Here is a 20,853-nt window from a genome sequence, read left to right on the forward strand (position 1 = left end):
GCAACATCCTCCCATATCTTGGCAAGGACCCCACTCGGCCTCGTGGGGAGAGAGTGTCTGAGAGTGTAGTCATGAGGCTGATATAATATAAATGCAAAAACACATGCATGCACACACACATACAAATCCACTGTATGTGCATAAACCCGCCATATGGACACACACAAACAAATGCAAAAACACAGACACACAGACACACAGACAGACACACACAACTTATCTCAGAACTAAAGGATTGCTCTCCTGAGCTGTGAGGTGTGTCCCCTCCCCCACACAGGTTGAAGTGCCTCCAGCCGTGAGCTGCTACTAGCCACATTTCCATAACAAAAGGGAATATCCACGGGGGGGCCTTTAGTCATTTGGCTTTCTTGTGGGCATTTTAGGTAGAAAAACCAAATGGCTCTTCTCTGGGACTTCTAGTGTTAAAGGCCCCCTGAGGGCCCCCTGAACACCTCCTCAGGGGGCCCTCTGAGGGCCTGTGTATGCACCGAAGGCAGTGTGGACAGGAAGTTAGCGCAGGAGGGTTCGTGTCTGAATCAAAACAAAAACCTGAAAGGTTTCTGTATAAAAACATAAAATCTTTATTGTCAAAAGTCTGTGGCAATCAAACGTCACAGTTTGCACAACAAAGAAATGAACGGAAGTTACACAATTTTCAAAAAGAAGACTAAGCCAAACTGCGTGAGGTGATCGGACTGGCCTTTTATTGATTCCCACGTGATCTGGACTTAATTGGTTATCGATTCCAGTGTCTGTCTTCAGAGTCCAACTTGAGCTGGACTGTGACAGCACGTGTCAGCTTCATGTACACAGTGAGGCGTCACCTGGCGGACGTCACTGTGATGTGACGTCACTGCTGACCAGCCGCCGTCGTGCTCCTGTGCTGAGACTCATGTTGAGGTCTTTCAGTCTGTCTTCTACCTGCAGTGTCTCCGTCTCTTTAAAGGGGACCGTCTGGGCGGGTCACATGTCCAGCTCCGGTGTCCCTCCTCCTCCTCCTCCTCCTCCTGTGTGTTGGTGGTGGAGACCGGCTGCCGGCCTCCCTGCGCTGCTGCGTGTCCTCTCCGTGTCTCGGTGTGTATATAAAGGCCCGGGGGGGGCGGGGATGTCAGCCCGCTGAGTCTTGGAGGAAGATGCTGCCGCTCGGTCTGCTGCTGCTGCTGCCGGCCGCCGCCGCCGCCGCCGCCGCCGACCTGCCCGGCTCGGCCGCTCCGCCGCTCGCCTTCTCTCCGTCGCTCCCCGCTTCTGCCGCCGTCCCTCCGCTCCTCCACCTCCCGCAGCCCCGGGAGGAGTACGGGGCTCCCGGTGTAGCCTTGGCCCGGTCTGCGGCGGAGGAAGCGGCTGGACCCGGAGAGGAGGAAGAGGGGGAGCAGCAGCAGCATCACGGCGGCGGGTACCGGGTGGTCCAGTGGGAGTGGAGCTACGTCCAGACCCCCTACATCATCGCCATCTGGCTGCTGGTGGCCAGCGGGGCCAAGATCTGTAAGTCCTGAGTGTGTGTGTGTGTGTGTGTGTGTTTGTTTGGAGTGACTGCTGGATCGGTACTCACACCGGACTGTGCTGTCCAGGTACTGAAATCTGAACCTGACAGGTCTCAAACTGTGAACAGCAGCACCGACTGGTTGCTGGTTTGTGATGCTGCTTTGGGAGTAAAACCAGACTCGAGTTTTCACTTTGACTTGACTTTAATTCTACCTGTGATGTGAAGCCAGACGGTCACCTGCAGTCTCCGTGCAGAGTCCTCAGACTGACCTGCAGTCAGTTTACAGTAAGACCGTCACAGTGCAGAAACGGTGGTCATCTTCATCAGCTGACTTCCTGTCACCAGAACCTGAACTGGCACCAGAATCAGGTGTTTGTCGGTCGTGTGCACTGGCTCAATCAGATCAGTGATGTGTAATGCACTTCATATTAAATAACTCAGAGACGCACACTGTGGACATGCTGTCAGCAGTCGGTTCTGTGCATCACTTCCTGTCACCAGTGAGGCGAGTCGGACTGCGTGTGAGTGAAGTTTTTGTTGTTTTGTTGTGTCGTGCATGCACGCTGACCTCGTGCAGCTCACGTCAGAGCGCAGCGCCGTCAGAAACCAGAAAAGGTCGTCAGCAGCCCAGCGGTTCGATCGGAATCCAACAGCCGTTCAGTTTCTGTTCATCTTTGTGGTCCGCTTTGGTGACGTGAGGACGCCATCAGGTTGTGGTTTGAAACAGATACAGAAACTGGCGCCCGGCTGGCGGAGGTCTGCTGCTCCGCGCGCCCCTCAGCTCATTTACATGCCATATAAAATACGTTACTCCAGAAGCGCTGCTGCGTCTGAACACACTGACGTGTGTGTGTTTGCAGAGACCAGCATGTCGTGTGCGCATGTGTCCACGTTCCAAACCATCGTCAAAACGCTCTTTTCTCGTGTTTGTTGTTCACCATCTGAATCGTACAGAGTGGCCTCTCTTACTTGACCAAACCATCTTTGCTTGGGAAACACCAGCCAAGAGTCACGACAGCTAATTACATCTGTCCTCCCCCAGCCATCCGTCTTCCGTCCACAGGCTGAGCTCAACTGACTTAACTGAAGCGTTTTAGAAAACAGCAGTCTGCTCCTTTAAAGCTCCTGCAGCAGGAGTCCCCACACACACAGTCATGTTTTCCGTGTTAGTCAGTGTGCTGCAGGACAATAACCTGCTTCTTAATGTGTTGATGTTGCCCTCACACACACACACTCTGTCCTCTGTCCTCCGAGTCTGTCCCCATGTGAGCGTACAGGAATCTGATTACTGACAAACGTTCATGTGTTAACTGGGAAGCTGGACTCAACGTTCACACTCAGGTCAGGGACTCAAAGCGTCTCCTCGGGAGCCTGAAGCTGCCAGCAGCAGTCGTAGGAAGAATCAGCTGTTTGTTGGAGGCCTGCTGTTAGGTTTTCTCAAAGCAGCAACACGTCAGTCCGTCCCTCAGTCCTGTCTCACTTCCTGTCTGTGTGTCCATCTGCTTCCTACTGAAGATCTTTAAAATCGTAAAGTCTCATCCTGTGGTAGTTTTTATCAAACTCATGGGAGGAAACAGGGTGCTAGTTGGGGACTATTTTCAGTGGTGGATGAATGTAGTGAGTGTTTGTGTGAGTGGGACTGAGTCAGAATGAACTGCAGTGTGTGTGTGTGTGTTGATTTTTACTGGAGGAAGAGAAATCAGGCTGTGATACACACTCAGCACATGTTGGTCGCTGCTGGTTTGAGTCTGAACAGGACAAATGGTGAATCTGATCAGCCTGAGTGTCTCTGCTGTGAACGTCCATGTTGAGCAGCTGAATGTCCTCAGTGTTTGTGTCCTCGCTGTTCGTCTGCTGTGTGGGAGGGTCAGCTGCCAGAGTGTCTTCCTTCAGCTGACAAGATCAGTCCAAGTTTCTACCATTTTGTCACACTTCATCAGTTGGGTGGAGTTGAGGTCATACAGGAAGTCGTCCTCATCGTGTTGGAGTCCGACGGGTTTTCTCGTGCTGCGTTCAGGTCTGAGTCAGGGAGCAGGAATTCCGAGCTTGTAGGGTCAATGAAAACATGAGCTGGCCACAGATCAGTGTTAGTGAAGAAGACAAGGCAGGTGAAGGACATGAGACAGGTGAAGGACAGGAGACAGGTGAAGGACAGGAGACAGGTGAAAGACAGGAGGCAGGTGAAGGACATGAGACAGGTAAAGGACAGGAGACAGGTGAAGGACAGGAGGCATATGAAGGACAGGAGACAGGTGAAGGACAGGAGGCATGTGAAGGACAGGAGACAGGTGAAGGACAGGAGGCAGGTGAAGGACATGAGACAGGTGAAGGACAGGAGGCAGGTGAAGGACAGGAGACAGGTGAAGGACACGAGGCAGGTGAAGGACAGGAGACAGGTGAAGGACAGGAGACAGGTGAAGGTCACGAGACAGGTGAAGGACAGGAGGCATATGAAGGACAGGAGACAGGTGAAGGACACAACGCAGGTGAAGGACACGAGACAGGTGAAGGCCAGGAGGCATGTGAAGGACAGGAGACAGGTGAAGGACAGGAGGCATGTGAAGGACACGAGGCAGGTGAAGGACACGAGGCAGGTGAAGGACACGAGGCAGGTGAAGGACACAACGTAGGTGAAGGACAGGAGACAGGTGAAGGACAGGAGGCATGTGAAGGACAGGAGACAGGTGAAGGACAGGAGGCATGTGAAGGACACGAGACAGGTGAAGGACACGAGGCAGGTGAAGGACACGAGGCAGGTGAAGGACACAACGTAGGTGAAGGACAGGAGACAGGTGAAGGACAGGAGGCATGTGAAGGACAGGAGACAGGTGAAGGACACGAGGCAGGTGAAGGACACAACGCAGGTGAAGGACAGGAGACAGGTGAAGGACACGAGGCAGGTGAAGGACACAACGCAGGTGAAGGACAGGAGGCAGGTGAAGGACACGAGGCAGGTGAAGGACAGGAGACAGGTGAAGGACAGGAGGCATGTGAAGGACAGGAGACAGGTGAAGGACACGAGGCAGGTGAAGGACAGGAGACAGGTGAAGGACAGGAGGCATGTGAAGGACAGGAGACAGGTGAAGGACACGAGGCAGGTGAAGGACACGAGACAGGTGAAGGACACGAGGCAGGTGAAGGACACGAGGCAGGTGAAGGACATCAGTCCAATGCAGAAACAGAGGAGCTCTGAGTTATGAGGAGCGTTGCTAACGTTTATTGTGTGCTGTGGGTGTGTGTGCACAAACGGCCGACCAGTCAGAGAGGAGATAATGTGATCCTCACCTGGTTAAACACGTTTTGGTTCAGGTATTTCAGATCTAAAATGATTCAGCAGCTGCATCTCTGGTTCTCTCCTCACTTTTAACTGTAGAGTTGAGGAGAAATCAGAGCCAGCAAGCTAACGAGCTAACGAGTAAATCCCAGTCACAGCACTGGTACTCTGCTTGAGTTCTGTACAGATATTCACTTAGCAACCCTGAAGTCAGCCTTCAGCACGTTGCAGAGCTGCTCATTAAGCTAATCCTCAGCCTGACCTCAGGGATCCCCAGCTGGACCTCAGGGATCCCCAGCCTGACCTCAGGGATCCCCAGCCTGACCTCAGGGATCCCCAGCTGGACCTCAGGGATCCCCAGCCTGACCTCAGGGATCCCCAGCCTGACCTCAGGGATCCTCAGCCTGACCTCAGGGATCCCCAGCCGGACCTTTTCCTGCTCCTGTTTGAGCAGCCGTGGCCTAGAGGTTGGAGAAGCGGCTGGTGATCGGAGGGTCAGCGGTTCGATTCCCCCACTGGACAAGCAGGAAAAATTTGGGTGTGGTGGAGTGATTAATGCCATCAGCCATTAGCCGGCTGATGTGCCCTTGAGCAAGGCACTTAACCCCCCAGTATGTTCCCCGGGCGCTTGATGCTGCCCACTGCTCCTGTGTGTGTTTCACTGCATGTAATTTGCCGGGTGTTGCATGTGTGTGTTCAACTAAGGATGGGTCAAATGCAGAAGACGAATTCAGTGTGTGTGTGTAAAAATATATATACTGCCAATAAAGTGATTCTTCTTCTTCTTCTTCACTTTGTGGTCCTGCAGTGTTTCATTTCTCCCAGCGCTTCACCACTGTGGTCCCAGAGAGCTGCATGCTGATCCTGCTGGGTCTGGTCCTGGGCGGGGTTGTCCTGATAGCCAATAAGAAGCAGCTGTACCAGCTGGAGCCCGCCCTCTTCTTCCTCTTCCTGCTGCCGACCATCGTGGGTGACGCTGGATACTTCATGCCGGCTCGCCTCTTCTTCGACAACCTGGGAGCCATCCTGACGTACGCGGTGGTGGGAACGCTGTGGAACGCCTTCTGCACCGGCTTCTGTCTGTACGCCGCCAAACTGCTGGGAGTCATAGGTCAGTGTGATGCCTCCGTATCGCTTCTGTGGTTATCTGTAGCTCAGAGAGGTATTGGGAGGCCGCCGTGGTGAGGAGATACGGCAGAGAAGATTAACGGCAGCTGCGGTCGGCGTCAGCGCTGCTGTCTCTTCACAGGCCGCTGATGACGTTGGCTCATTTTTTAATCTTCTACTTTCATTTGATTCTCTCCATAACGGAAACTTTAAAATGTCAGTGAAACCTGGGAACATCCTGATGTTAACCAGAGTGTGCACCCGTGTGTGTGTGTGTGTGTGTGTGTGTGTGTGGGCACACAGATGAGCGCGTGCAGGCGGACCTGATGGACTTCCTGTTGTTCGGCGCGTTGATCTCGGCCGTCGACCCGGTGGCGGTGCTGGCCGTGTTCGAGGAGGTTCATGTCAACGACATGCTCTTCATCATCGTGTTCGGAGAGTCACTGCTGAACGACGCCGTCACCGTGGTGAGACACACACACACACACACACACACACACAGAAACGCTGTCACACCTCACCTGTGTTGCTATGGTAACATAGTGTTGTTTTCACGTCAGCTGGTGCCTCTGGTCAGCCTGTGCCGACCCACACTGGGCCGGTTTTAAAAACTGAGCAGATTAACTCTGCAGCTCTCTAATCCTCAGCAGCACTCAGAATATGAGCTAATCCCGCCAGCACACCGAGGAAACCAAAGTGTGGGAAAACTGCAGCTGTGACCCGCAATCCCGTAAAGACGGAAGACTCGCGGCTCTGAATCATCCACGTTCTGCACACAAAACCGAGTCCACTTCCTGCTGTTAAACTGCTGTAAGCTTTCAGACGGTCGGAGACTCGGTGCTCACAGCAGCGTTACGAAAGAGAAAAGCATTTGAATGAACTCAGAGCTTTTATCTGTGAAGCTTTGACCCAACGCAGCTGCTCGTCAGGCTAATGCAGGAAATGTGAGTCCAGAGAGACCACCAGAGAGACCAGCCCCACCATAACCACATTCACAGTGTCCAGACAGACTGATTACAGGACAGAAACGCAGCAGGTAATAAATAATACAAGCCCAGTTCAAAGACGTGTCACATTATCATTCAGTAGTTCAAAGAACAGCAGTAATATCAGGAACGTTCATTTCATTAAATGTCAGGAGTCGTTTCGGGTCATATAACCAGAAAAAATAAAAAAAAGTGGTCACATTTAAAGAAAGGAAGTCTTTCAAAGAATTTGTAATGAAAAAAGCGAAGATTAACTTCATGGTATTTAATATTCTGAGAATAAAGTCTCTACAAGAAACAGAAAATATTACGACTTTATCTTCTAATATTAAAACCACGCGATCGTCTCCTGAACTGTGGCCGAGTGAACACTAGAGGGCGATAAACTGCTGGAAGGACCAGTGAAGCCCCACAGTCGGCGGACTGATTCCACTATTTTCACACTTTGTCTGCTGATGTCTTTAAAATGTTGCCTCCTTTTTTTTACATTTGAATGTACATTTGTTGAATAAAAAAAAATCTTCTTTAGAGGTTGGAGAAGCGGCTTTTGATCGGAGGGTCAGCGGTTCGATTCCCCCACCAGACAAGCAGGAAAAATTTGGGTGTGGTGGAGTGATTAATGCCATCAGCCATTAGCCGGCTGATGTGCCCTTGAGCAAGGCACTCAACCCCCCAATATGCTCCCCGGGCGCTTGATGCTGCCCACTGCTCCTGTGTGTGTTTCACTGCATGTAATTTGCCGGGTGTTGCATGTGTGTGTTCAACTAAGGATGGGTCAAATGCAGAAGACGAATTCAGTGTGTGTGTGTAAACATATATATACTGTCAATAAAGTGATTCTTCTTCTGAAAATAATGAATGTTTTAACTGGGAAGGTGGACGATACGGTGCACATCAGGTGATGATGACAGCGAGCTCTCTGTCCTCCAGGTTTTATATAAAGTCTACATCTCCTTTGTGGAAGTGGGGGCGGAGAACGTTCAGACAGCAGATTACTTCAAAGGAGTTGGTGAGTCCACAAAGAAGAACAGACTCAAATCTCCTTCCGAGTCTCCGTCACTCACATCCCTCCTCTTCCTCTGCAGCTTCCTTCCTCATCGTCAGCATCGGGGGGACTCTGGTGGGTCTGGTGTTTGCCGTCATCCTCGGCTTCATCACTCGTTTCACCAAGAAGGTTCGCATCATCGAGCCGCTTTTCGTCTTCCTGCTGGTCTACCTGGCCTACCTGACCGCCGAGCTCTTCTCACTGTCAGCCATCCTGTCGTAAGTCTCCAAAACCGGTACCACCAGAAAGACCAGGACCAGTACAGCTCTGAGCGGTGGAACACAGGACTCTGAGTTCGTGTTTGTGACACAACATGCGTTGCTTTGTTCCTGGTGTTTTCTCTGTTGGTGAACTGTGGGACATTTCTAAAGCGTGTTTTGTTTGTTAGGTTTAGGAGCAAATTGGCCCCACAGAGGTGAGTGACACAGCACTGTGTTACGAAGCCAGAGAGCAGCTACGCTCAGCCAGCTAAAGCTAAAGCTAAAACTGGATTCATCCCATCTGAACTGAACAATTCCACTCCGATCAACTTGTCTATAAATAAATAAACAGAGGAGAAAGAGCTAACTCGCTTAGCTCTGCTCTTCATCATCAATCAGTCAACATCGCAGTGACATCCAGAAAGCCTAGAGAACCTGTTTGTGGTCTGCAGAAGTCGAGAGCGAGTTGCTGATGAGCTGCGAGGTGTTTTGGTCAGCAGAGCTACGTGGTAGCCAGTGGCTCCATGTGAAGGCTGGGGGCCACAGTGTTGCTTGTTGGTTCCTGTGAGGTTTGCCTTTGGGCCCCGACTGTGTTTGGTTCACCACAGATGTTGTCACGTGTTAGCCGGCGAACGCCACCTGCTGTCCGTCAGCTGGTTCAGTAAATAACAACAGTAGGAAGAAAACAAGTAAACAAACAGCTGCTGATTATTTCTTCTTCTTGGCTCTCAGTATGACCTTCTGTGGGATCGGAGCCAATAAATATGTGGAGGCCAACATTTCCCAGAAGTCTCGGACCACAGTGAAGTACACGATGAAGACTCTGGCCAGCATTGCTGAGACCATCATCTTCATCTTCCTGGGGATCTCAGCAGTAGACAAGTCCAAGTGGGCCTGGGACACCGGTCTGGTGTCCTGCACGCTCGTCTTCATCTTCGTCTTCAGAGCTGCAGGTCAGTCACTTCCTCGTTCTCTGAAGCCTCTTTCACACAAACGTTCTGGTACATTCCTGGGATGAGCGTTCAGACTCTGCTGCTCGCACGCGTGGCTTCATACAGGAACATGTCCGCCTTGTGCCTTTTCACACATGCTAGCGATGCTGGACGAGATGCAGCCGCCCAGCTGATAATTTCAGCTACCATAAAAGCAGCAGCAGAAGAAGATGTTGCTCACTGTCTTCATGAACATGGCGGTTGTTTGCATCTAACCTTCTTGTAATGTATTTAGTATTCAACACGTGACTGTAAGGCCAGTTCAGGCAGCTGCAAACACAATACCTCACCAGCAGGGTCTCGTGAGACTGGCGGTTCAGACTTCCCCTCCGGATCCTCCTGGTCCTCCGGGTCCTCCTGGTCCTCCTGGTCCTCCTGTTCTTGAACTTGTTAGTTTGTTTTTTGTTTTCTTCAGTTTCCACAGAAACAGAACAATAAATGTCCCGCATGTCATCCAATCAGAGGCGAGAGGGGGTAACAGAACTTCGTGGACATTGTGCAGACAGTAAACGTATTAGAGTAATTTGTTCATGTGTACATCACAGCTCATCTTAACCCCCTGGAGTCGACAGACGCGCCGGCGCGTCCTTATCACATGACCACTTTAAGATGACGTAGCTGCAAGACGCAGCCTCGCTGAGTCTCAGTTTTAATTTGTGTTCAAAGTGGGCACTTCAAACTATATACAAGTTTTTGTTAATATGTCAAGTAAAACCCAAGTTACGATTAACAATATACGCAATGTTTTATTCCTGAACATTGCCGTCACGTTTGGTGCGAGTTTTATGCACGAAGACGCGGTAAACACCAGCGCACTGAGCGCGCTTCATTCAGCGCACTTTTCCCACTCGGATTTTAGATTTTTTGTGTGATTTTAGGTCCAGTGTGGTAATACAGTATGTCAAAATGAAAAAAATAACAGTAAAGTCACACTTGTGAGGTTGTGCTGAAAAAAATGATACCAAACATGGCAAGATAAAGCATTTCTAAGCTGAAATACAAAGGTAGAATCAAAAATAGTCAAAAACGGACAATCATACGTGACTCCAGAGGGTTAATGAACGAACACCTGAAGATCATGTGTCATCTTCTCTCCTTCGTACATGTGATGAACACGTTTCTGATCCTTCAAGCCTCTCCTGCTCTGCTTTTTAATCCTTCAGCTGAACTTCCTTTCGTCACGTCTCTGTTGCCTCCTCAGAAAGGACACTATACCTTTGACGTTTTCCCTGTGAGTCTTCAGATTGTCTCACCTTTACAAACCTCTGTGCTCCAGGTGTGATTGGTCAGACCTGGGTCCTGAACCGCTTTCGCCTCGTCCCATTGGACAAGATCGACCAGGTGGTGATGTCATACGGCGGGCTGCGAGGGGCGGTGGCGTTCGCGCTGGTCGTGCTGCTGGACGGCGAGCAGGTCAAAGCCAAGGATTACTTTGTTGCCACGACGATTGTGGTCGTGTTCTTCACTGTCATGTTCCAGGTGAGAACAACAACACTTCCTGTGCTGAAAAGATGTCTGTCTGTCCATCCCATTCTCATCAAATCTCAGGAACACCCGGAGACAAAGTGAGACCGCGAACTGAGCACTCAGACCAGATTCCACATGTGGTCCCATACTGAGCTGGTGACTCTGACCTCGAGTCTTCCTGGCTGTTCACTTAACTCAACATCATACAGAAAAATTCTTTTCTCTCGTTGCTTCTTGTGTGTTTCATGTTGCATAGGAACTACAATACTTTTTGTGTCCTCTGACCTCTGCTGCCACAGCGAGCAGAAGAGCGCCGTGAGTGTGAGACAGAGTGTGTGTGTGTGTGTGTGTGTGTGTGTGTGTGTGTGATATTACGTAGTCAGACAGAGTTGCCTCCGTTTAGTTGAAGTAATTGTGGCCGTCACTCCTCAGTCGTTAACTGCAGACACAACAGGAAAGTGTTGGACAGACAGAACAGACGACATCCTGCTGGTCTCACTGTTCTTCAAGTCCAAACACAAGCTCTTTGTCCTGGTCTCTTTAGACCTGACAGAACAGGTTCCAGCAGCTCCAGGTTTTAGTTTTGTATTCACTTCCTTGGCTGTGAGACTCCGTCAGATCAGTCAGGCCCACTGGCTCTGGCTTCAGGTCTGCCGTGTGCAGTCAGAGCAGTTCAGAGCTGCCAGACTTCAACTTTCACACACACACACACACACACACACACACACACACAGCTGCAGTCACACACAGGATGAATTAGTGTGTATAAATACACAGTAAATCTGCAGTGTGTACTCTTTCCGCTGGGCTTCGGGGACGGATTCTGTGTTCCCATCATGAATCAGACGCCACAGCAGATGACCCCGATTCCATCAGGACTGTTCCATAAACTTCTCACAAACATCGCATTCATCTCAAGGTGTTTATGTCCTCATGAGACGGACTCAAAGCAAACCGGGGACACAGAGATCCAGACATCAAACCATGGGGTGTCTTCTTTTGGGGGGGGGGGCAAAGACAAATGAACTTTTAGCAGAAGTTGTCAGAAACACACAACAGCACTGGAAGTGTCAGACACTTCCTGAGGACATCATCACCTCCCCCTCTGATGATGTCAGGTGTGCTGGTTTACTCGTGGTGCATAAGTCTAGGCACCGCGTCTCTGTCTGTCTCTGTCTGTCTCTGTCTGTCTCTGTCTCTGTCATAAACTCCAGTTGACTCAGGTTTCTAAGACGTCCCAGGTGTGTTTAGTGATCTGAACGCCAGCCTCAATGTCCTTAGAGCCTGGATTCAGAAGAGGAAAACCTTTTCCCTGTTCACAGGTTAGAAAGGTGAGGAAGAGCCTCAGGTCACCTGATGAAGACGCGATGCTGAAATGCAGCATTTGTTTCTAAAGGCAGGATTTTACTGTTGGCTGAACTGGACTGCAGCAAGCAATTCTTTTCATTCTGGTTCTTTTCTCCATTAGTCGACTGATTGATCGATTGGTTGTGTACTTCCTCTGTCAGGGTCTGACCATCAAACCGCTGGTCAAATGGCTCAAAGTCCCTCGATCGACCAGCAGGAAGCCGACCATCAATGAGGAGATCCACGAGAGGGTGAGTCCACTTCTTCACGCAGTCCAGCCCACAGTCTGACGTTAACATGATAACATGGAGGTGTGTGTTTTCAGGCCTTTGACCACATCCTGACCGCAGTGGAGGACATCGCAGGACTGCAGGGATACCACCACTGGAGAGACAAGTGAGTCCATCATACTGACATCATGTTCACATGAACGTGATGACATCAGTTACACTGATGTCGCAGTGACATGTACAGCATGAAAACAAAAATCTATACCTCAGATGTGTACTTTCTGCAATAACTGACAGTGAACAGCAGGTGGAGCTGCTCCACTGACTGACGGAGAACTAAACCGTTAACCTGTCTCTCTCCCTCTGTGTCCCTGTCTCTGTCCCTGGCTGTGTGTCTCAGGTGGGAGCAGTTTGATAAGAACTACCTGAGTAAGCTGCTGCTGAGGAAGTCAGTGTACAGGAAGAGTGAACTGTGGGAGGCTTATCAGAAGATCAACATCAGAGACGCCATCAGTGTCATCGACCAGGTGGGGGTGAAGGGGGGTGAGGAGGCGGGGACCAGGTCAAACATGGACAGGATTATCGCTCACACTTCATACAGAGTGATAAACAACTGTCTGTTAGACGTGATGGACACTGGACAAAGTCTGTGGACAGAGGAAGAGCTCACTGATGAACTGTGTGTGTGTGTGTGTGTGTGTGTGTGTGCAGGGTGGGAACGTCCTGACCTCAGCCAGACTGTCTCTGCCCTCGATGGCCAGCAGAGCCTCGTTCCCCGAGGTCACGAATGTCACCAACTACCTGTGAGTCCAACCTTTAGCTCCCCAGTCCACACATGGACTGGTTCATTCTGGGAAGGATTATCTGGGTTCTGCGATGGGGTCTTTAGATTGGAGTGTTCCTGCAGCGCCCCCATCAGGACAAACTGTTCATCTCCACTACTTCTTTCAGTTTCCCTTCACGCTTCACAAACAAAAGCCTGTCTAACGGCCTGAGTACTTCACCCTAGTAGTAGTAGGAGTTTCTCTCTCCCTGTCTCTCTCTCCACCCTCACCCCACTCTCTCTCTCTCTGTCTCTCTCCCCCGTCTCTCTCTTTCAATTTCCCCCTCTCTCTGTCTTTCTCTCTCCCATCTCTCTGTCTCTCTCTCTTTCTACCCCGTCTTTCTCCCGTCTCTGTTTCTCTCTCCCCGTCTCTCTCTCTTTCCAGCCCCCCCGTCTCTCTCTCCCCTCCCTCTCTGTCCCCCCCCGCCCGTCTCTCTCTCCGTGTGTCTCTCCCTCCCTGTCCCCCGGCCTGTCTCTCCGTCTCTGTGTGTTTCTCTTTTTGTCTGTCTGTGTTGGAGGACCTTATCGACTTTATTTCTTTGTTTTATTCTTGCTTGTTTTGTTCAGTTGTAAATGGTTCCGTCTCTTTGTTACTGCGTGCGTGTATTTATTGCAGTAAACATACAGTGCTGAAGACTGCAGTGTAGCACAGGAAGTGCAGACACACAAACATCAACCCGCTGCTGAGATCGGTCTGTCAGCTTCATGCTAACTGCGTGTCGTTGGCGTGTTTCAGGCGTGAGAACGGCAGCGGCGTGTGTCTGGACCTCCAGGTGATCGATAATGTCCCCGGAGCCAAAGTGGAGGAGGACACAGAGACGCACCACGTCCTCGCAGGGAACCTGTACAAGCCCCGTAGACGGGTAACACACACATGCACACACACACACACACACACAGCATTTAGTCCTCCTGAAAGTTCATTCTGTGGTCCTCAAAGATGTTTGATGGGTTGGTGGTTCCAGGCTCCTTGGAGGTCTTCAGTGAACCTTCAGGAGGGTTTCTTGGTTTTCCAAGGACCTTTGAGAAGGTGTTTGTGGGTCGATGACTGGAGGTTCAAAACACCTTCGGTTTCTTTTGACATTTGAAATGAGTGAGCACATGATGGGCGTCAGGCTGCTGTAAAGCGACTGAGGACTCACTGACACTGTCCCGAGACCGTCTGTCTGCATTCAGCACCAGGTCTGACTGATGTGTGTGTGTCTCTCTCTGTGTCTCTGTGTCTCTCTCTCACTCTGTGTCTCTGTGTCTCTGTGTGTCTCTCTCTCTGTGTCTCTTTGTCTCTCTCTCTCTGTCTCTCTCTCTCTCTCTCTGTGTCTCTGTGTGTCTCTCTGTGTGTCTCTGTGTCTCTCTCTCTCTCTCTGTGTCTCTGTGTGTGTCTCTCTGTCTCTCTCTCTCTCTCTCTCTCTGTGTGTCTCTGTGTCTCTCTCTCTCTCTCTGTGTCTCTGTGTGTGTCTCTCTGTCTCTGTCTCTCTCTCTCTGTGTGTCTCTGTGTCTCTCTCTCTCTCTCTGTGTCTCTGTGTGTGTCTCTCTGTCTCTGTCTCTCTCTCTCTCTCTGTGTCTCTGTGTCTCTCTCTCTCTCTCTGTGTCTCTGTGTGTCTCTCTGTCTCTCTCTCTGTGTCTCTGTCTCTCTCTCTCTCTCTCTCTGTGTCTCTGTCTCTGTCTCTCTCTCTCTCTGTGTCTCTGTCTCTCTCTCTCTCTCTCTGTGTCTCTGTGTGTGTCTCTCTGTCTCTCTCTCTCTCTCTCTGTGTGTGTCTCTGTCTCTGTGTCTCTCTCTCTCTCTCTCTCTCTCTCTCTGTGTCTCTGTGTGTCTCTCTCTCTGTGTCTCTCTCTCTCTCTCTCTCTCTCTCTCTCTCTCTCTCTCTGTGTCTCTCTCTCTCTCTCTCTCTCTCTGTGTCTCTGTGTGTCCTGTCCAGTATCAGTCCCACTACAGCCGTCACTTCATGCCTGTGGGGGAGAAGGAGCGTCAGGATCGCGAGGTGTTTCAGAGGAACATGAGGAGCCGCATGGAGACGTTTAAATCCACCCGACACAAACGGCACAAGAAGGAGCGAAGCCTCAAGAAGGCAAGAAACATTCTGATTCACTTCGGTTTCTGTTCAATGCTGGTGACATCACGATGATGTCAGAAGCGTGTTTGTTACATCGCTTAAGCGATCTGAGCTCGTGAGAGAGAGACCAACGCCAAACGAGTTCAGCTCCAGTGTGGACCAGTTCACCCGGCTGAGTCCTGGTTTCTCCGGGAGCCTGAGCGAGTCCGGGTGGAGCGCAGCAGACCGGTCTGTCTGTCGGACGTGTTTCAGTGTAATGAACAGCTTTTCATTTGTCAGCTCTGTGTTTAGCTCTCACTGCCCTGTCAGACAGACAGAGCGGCGCGCTGATTGAAGGCCGCCTGCTTCCTGTTATGGCTGCACGTTCACTCGTGTTTATCCTGTCCTGCTTTCCACAGCGCCGAGGATCCGACGCCAAGGAGGACAGCAACGACAAACCCAGACGCAACGTCAGCTGGCAGGACAAAAGTAAAGAGCGCTGCAGAGGGATGATTAACACACTGCTAGTGGGAGATTAAAGTTCAGAGCTGTTTATCAGACAGGGACAGGCCAAAAACTGTTTAGCTAATCCCATTTAAATATGTAAACTCTCCACACAATCTGTTGTTACATTAATGTGTTACTTCATATATTTTCTTTATTATGTCGGTCTGTAAAACCTCCAGCAGCTGAGTCTCTTTGGTGCTTTTGTTTCTGGTTGATTCAGACTTTAGGATCAAAAGTACGTACATACGAAGTGAGTGGAACATCACCTCACAACACGCGATCACATTGAAGTGCGTGTGTGTGTCTGTCTGTCTGTGTGTGTGCGTGTGTGTGTCTGTGTGTGCGTGCGTGCGTGTGTCTGTGTGTGTCTGTCTGTCTGTGTGTGCATGTGTGTGCGTGCGTGCATGTGTGTGTGCTCAGACCCGGTGGTTGTTCCGGTGGAGTCAGAGGAGGATAAGGGTGAACATTCAGACCCTGAGAAGGAGGAAGACGTCGGGATCACCTTTGTTGCTCGTAAGGCAGAGACACCAAAACAACGACCGAAATCAGGTGAGAACACACATGCACACATGCGCATGCACACACACACTCTGAGGACTGGGAGAGTGAGAGGACCTGCCGAGCATCAGATCTGTGTTTGAGTTTAGACTTCAGCACATAAATGAGGACAGCTGGTCACGTGAATGACGGTGGATTCAGCGGACGCTGCTGCTGTGAGGAGGACGCAGCTCTTTGTCCACATCCATCCATCCATCCATTTTCTATACCGCTTATCCATCAGGGTCACGGGGGAGCTGGAGCCTATCCCAGCTGACTACGGGCGAGAGGCGGGGTTCACCCTGGACTGGTCGCCAGTCAATCGCAGGGCCAACACACAAAGACAGACAACCACACACTCTCACACTCACACCTAGGGGGCAATGTAGAGCAGTCGTGGATCAGCGGTTAGGGTGTCGGACCCGTAACCGGTGGATCGCTGGTTCGATTCCCCGTACCGGTGTCCACGGCTGAGGTGCCCTTGAGCAAGGTACCTAACCCCCACTGCTCCCCGGGCGCTGCACGTGGTCGCCCACTGCCCCGGGTTTGCTGTGTGTGTGTGCACGTCACTTGGGTGGGTTAAATGCAGAGCACGAATTTCGTTGGAGTGAGTTCCCTCCAATGACAAAATATGTCAATTTCATCTTTCTTTTTCTTTCTTTCATCCAATTAACCTAATGTGCATGTTTTTGGTATTGTGGGAGGAAGCCAGAGAACCCAGAGAAAACCCACGCAGGCACAGGGAGAACATGCACTTGGTTTAAAGCTTTGGGATACGTCACTCAAAGCAGCATTTATTGACGTTCTAATGCCAGGAACAAAAGTTATTGCAGGGTAAATGAGAAAAATGCTTAATGAGTCCTGTGTGTCTCCTCCGTCAGTCCCAGCAGCTTTGGACGGGTGTCCGAGTCCATCAGCTACCCCGCTGTCTCCCCCAAGTGGAGACAGCCATCTGCCGTGGAAGGGCAGTGTGGGCTCTCCTCCTCCCTGTGTGTCTGTGGAGGCCACAAAGATCATCCCTGTGGACCTCCAACAGGCCTGGAACCAGAGCATCTCCTCCCTGGAGAGCATCTCCTCCCCTCCTGCCCCCGCCGATCCCATCCACCCCCGGGTCAGCGCCCTGTCCAGACTGGGAGGACCCCGCCCAGCCTCCTACACCCCGCCGGGCAGCGCTGTGGGCAGCACCTCCTCCATTGGAGCACAGGTGTCGCTGGGCTCCTTCCGCTTCCCAGAAAAGAAGAAGGAAGAGGAAGAGGAGAAGGAGGAGGAAGAGGAGGCGTTACAGGAGATGCAGCCACTCATGTCGTCTCTGAGGCCCCCTGGCTCCCTGCCACCACCACCACCCCCACCCAGCTCCGCCCCAGGCTCAGGAAGGAGAAGGACCCCCTGCGTCTACCTGAGGAGCCTTGTGACAGCGCCCCCTCCTGGCAGTGGTGAGCTGCACAGCCGAGGCCCCACCCAGCTGTGACCACAGATCTCAGATTGGTACAACATCCGCCCCCTGCAGAGCGGAGCAGGAACTTCACTGCACCAATCAGCAGCTTCACACAGACACGTGACAGCCGTCACACCATCCAGTAGGAAAGCAGCTCACTGTGTCTCCTCTCAGCTTCCATTTCCTGTTTGCTTTACATCCACCTGATGAAATCTGATCTTGCCTGCATCACCAGCATCCTGTGGTAACGGTTCAGAAGATTAAAGGTCCTGACAACTGATTCAGCATCTCCATCACAGACTCAGACTCAAACCAGCAGCATGTCAGTCCATCTGTCAGTACTGTCTGACTTCTCGTCCTCTCAGCTCCAAGCCCTTTGGTTCCTGCTGTTAAAACAGTGTGGCACAGAGGAAGAAGATAAATCAGCAGGTGTTGGGAGGCACTTTCACTGCTGGTTTGAGTCTGAATACAAGATTTAAAAACAAGAAAAGAAATATTCTTGCTGCTCCCACAGCATCCATATCAGCTTCATGCTGCTGCTCTTCTTTGGGTCTGAACAGGAAAAAGCCCTGTAGTGTTGCAGTGGTGTTGTAAACATGTAATCAGTAAGAACATCATCGTTCTGCAGGAGGTGGACTCTGACTGAAAGAATCATTCTGGTTTATTACAGCTCTGCTTTTATGTTTGTCCATCGCTGTACTCCCAAACTGAGTTAACTGAGTGAGTGCAGCAAAAAAGATTCTAATGAAGTGGAATGATCCTTTAATGGAGTCTGATACAGAGTGCTGTCTGACTCACAGTCACCCTTTAATGGAGCTGAAGCTTTTTAAAGCCTTATTTCTGTCTTTGGATTTACAAACGTGTGCAAACACACACACACACATGACATGTATATTTATTCTGTCAAAGCTGCTTATATGAAACCTAAAGATGTATTTTGTAAAGCTGCAAATATATAAAACCTACAGAGTAGTTTATTTTGAGAGACCAAAGTGTGTAAAAATGAGCATAATGAACATTTATACAGTGTCTGTAAGTGCCATATTCTGTCACTGTGTCGATTCAGTGTTTCTGTCTGCTTCGTGTGTGTGTAGTCTGCAGCTTTTTATTCCAGCTGTAGAGATGTGTGTGTGAGAGCTGCGTTAGTTTTCACTCTGTTGTGCTGCTTGCTTTGCCAAAGAATCAGTTTGCCTTAAAGTCAGAGCTGTTTCAGGCCGCCTGCTACATCGCTCCAGCCAGAGGGAACATCTTATACATACAGAGCGCCGCTCGGCGTGCTGCTCCGGGCCAAACGTCTCCTCCAGTGTTCATATCACGCACCAACATGTGCTGAAACATCGCACGCTTCAGGTGCTGTTAGCGCAGCGTACTGATCATGCTGCGTTCACGTCATGTGGGGCTGGCTGATTTGATACCACGGCTGACTCATGTTGGCACATATGTTGGCTCCAAGTATTTGCAAAGTACCTCCTTAACAATCACACAAAAACGCTTATCAACGCTCACTATTCAGGACAGGAAATGACGCTAACTTTGGGTTTAACTACCTTGCACTTCGTCTGATAATCTGAGTGGCGCCCATGTTTGGTTTTAATTCTTGAGCACTTTGTAATCTTAGAGCTTCTGGACAACTTCAGCTTCCCGTCATAACTTGGATATTGACTTGGATAGAAAACTATAATTACAAAAACTCCGACATGACCTGAACGCAGCACAAAGGAGTACCAACAAAGAAATCATCTCCTTTGTAAATACATTAAGTGGCACTGACAAAGTGCAGAAAGATACAGACTGCAGAATATTACAGTTTCTGTCTTGTTTTCACAGCTCAGTTTTTGCAGCAATAAGAATTCAGTGTGGCTCCAAACATTTCTGCTGACTTCAAACTCCTTTTGAACTTGACTATTGATTTCTTGGCCCCTGAGCTGATGATGAAGTAGATGTTAAGCTGGTGTGACATGCTTTGTGTTGGTGTATGTTGTCTTCACCGTGCAGCAGTAACTGTAATAACAAACAAGTTGTAGCTTGCTGCCAGAAAGGCCTGTATACTGTAAAGATATTTGACCTGGAGCTGACACCAGCTTAGGGGAGGTGGTGTTACTGCAAACCGGAACGCGTCTTGTTGATCGAGTTTCTCCCAGGTGCCTGTTTTAATCACTCTGTAAGTGAACGCAGACACCAGGATGTACTGCAGGGCATCCGGTCTGCCTACGTTTCATCTGTGATTCAGGTTATTGTGTGGAAAATCAAATCAAACAAATCCATCTTTATGCCAAATATTTGTTAGCTTTGGCTTCTGTCCAGAGAACTAAAAGCCAATAAATGTGTTTTCCTGACCACACATCTGACTGTGTGCTTATTTATGTTCTGAAGCACTGAAGCAGGTGATGTGTGCAGAGCTATGAGTAGTTTTACTTTAGTGGTTAGTGAGACCTTATAATAATTAATTACTTACTTTTCACATAGCTAAAACCTGTAAGCTGTGTGGCTATAATGAAAGACAAGACTTGTGCCAAACAGGTGTGGCACACTGGTTGCACAAAACATCCCATACCTGAGCAGACAGCTTGTATAGCAGCAACACTAGTACCACAAGTACCAAGAGCCTGCTGCTAAGAACAGACTGATCAGCAGGTGTGTCACATGGCTCACTGTTTTAAAGGACTGCCTGATCATCAGCTCAAACCTCGAGTTGATTTTATTTGTATGGGCCAATACCACAAATAACAAATTTGCCTCACTTTAAAATCTGTAAAGCATAGGACACCCTCTGCCCTGTGAGTTTGGATAAGGAAGAAACTAACCAGGAAAGGAAGGGTGAAGAGAACAATTCACTCAACTATAGTTTTATGTTTCTAGACTTTCACGAAAACAATTGATCTTTTCCCTGTAGCAAGAAAGTAAGGATCAGAATAATTTATCTGTCACTGCCTCTAATGTGAAGTCAAGTCTGCTGACAAGATCACATATACAATATATCACTATTAGCATATCAGCTGGTCAGTAAATGTCAGAGATGTCAAAAATATTTTTACTATTATGACCATAAAAGTGAGATATGAGTCAAACACTTCAACAGATGTTTTATAATAGATATCTTTTTCTTTATTCACTGTTGAATTTCCCTTATAAGTACCACTGGATCAGGATGGCATTTTTATCATGACAAAAAGAGAGTTTAGTTTCTTTGATACAATGCAGTGCGGTTAAACAAAGATGGCGACCGGAAGTGACGTCTTGTGTGTGTGTGCAGGGCCAATTTGCTCGCACATGCGACTAATATTTTTTGCGGGTCGCACTGGTGCACCTGACGCTGCCCAGGTGAAAACAGAAAGTTATTCTCTGTGTTCTCCTGTGAGCGAGCCACACGCATGGATCGTATCGTGGTCT

The 20,853-nt window shown here is 49.8% G+C and overlaps 1 protein-coding gene across 1 annotated transcript; it reads left to right on the forward strand.

Moving 5' to 3' along the window:
* The first annotated feature begins 485 nt into the window (after window positions 1–485).
* On the forward strand, window positions 486–19,806 carry slc9a5 (solute carrier family 9 member A5). Its single transcript, XM_046398434.1, has 16 exons — window positions 486–1,482; window positions 5,566–5,868; window positions 6,168–6,331; window positions 7,781–7,859; window positions 7,936–8,113; window positions 8,828–9,048; window positions 10,364–10,566; window positions 12,063–12,152; window positions 12,227–12,297; window positions 12,532–12,658; window positions 12,843–12,934; window positions 13,691–13,817; window positions 14,871–15,020; window positions 15,404–15,473; window positions 15,912–16,040; window positions 16,910–19,806. The coding sequence occupies exons 1-16, from the start codon at window positions 1,134–1,136 to the stop codon at window positions 17,494–17,496; spliced, it is 2,940 nt and encodes a 979-aa protein (XP_046254390.1). The 5' UTR covers window positions 486–1,133; the 3' UTR covers window positions 17,497–19,806.
* Window positions 19,807–20,853: the final 1,047 nt, after the last annotated feature.

The sequence above is a fragment of the Scatophagus argus genome, chromosome 1 (assembly GCF_020382885.2).
Source record: "Scatophagus argus isolate fScaArg1 chromosome 1, fScaArg1.pri, whole genome shotgun sequence".
NCBI lineage: Eukaryota > Metazoa > Chordata > Actinopteri > Scatophagidae > Scatophagus > Scatophagus argus.

What these genes read in the sequence shown, in the direction of transcription:
- slc9a5 (XM_046398434.1), top strand. Translation starts at nt 1,134, where the DNA reads ATGCTGCCGCTCGGTCTGCTGCTGCTGCTGCCGGCCGCCGCCGCCGCC. An exon ending in GGCCAGCGGGGCCAAGATCT is followed by an intron (nt 1,483 to 5,565) that starts GTAAGTCCTGAG and finishes GTGGTCCTGCAG; the next exon opens with TGTTTCATTTCTCCCAGCGC. An exon ending in TGTACAAGCCCCGTAGACGG is followed by an intron (nt 13,818 to 14,870) that starts GTAACACACACA and finishes TGTCCTGTCCAG; the next exon opens with TATCAGTCCCACTACAGCCG.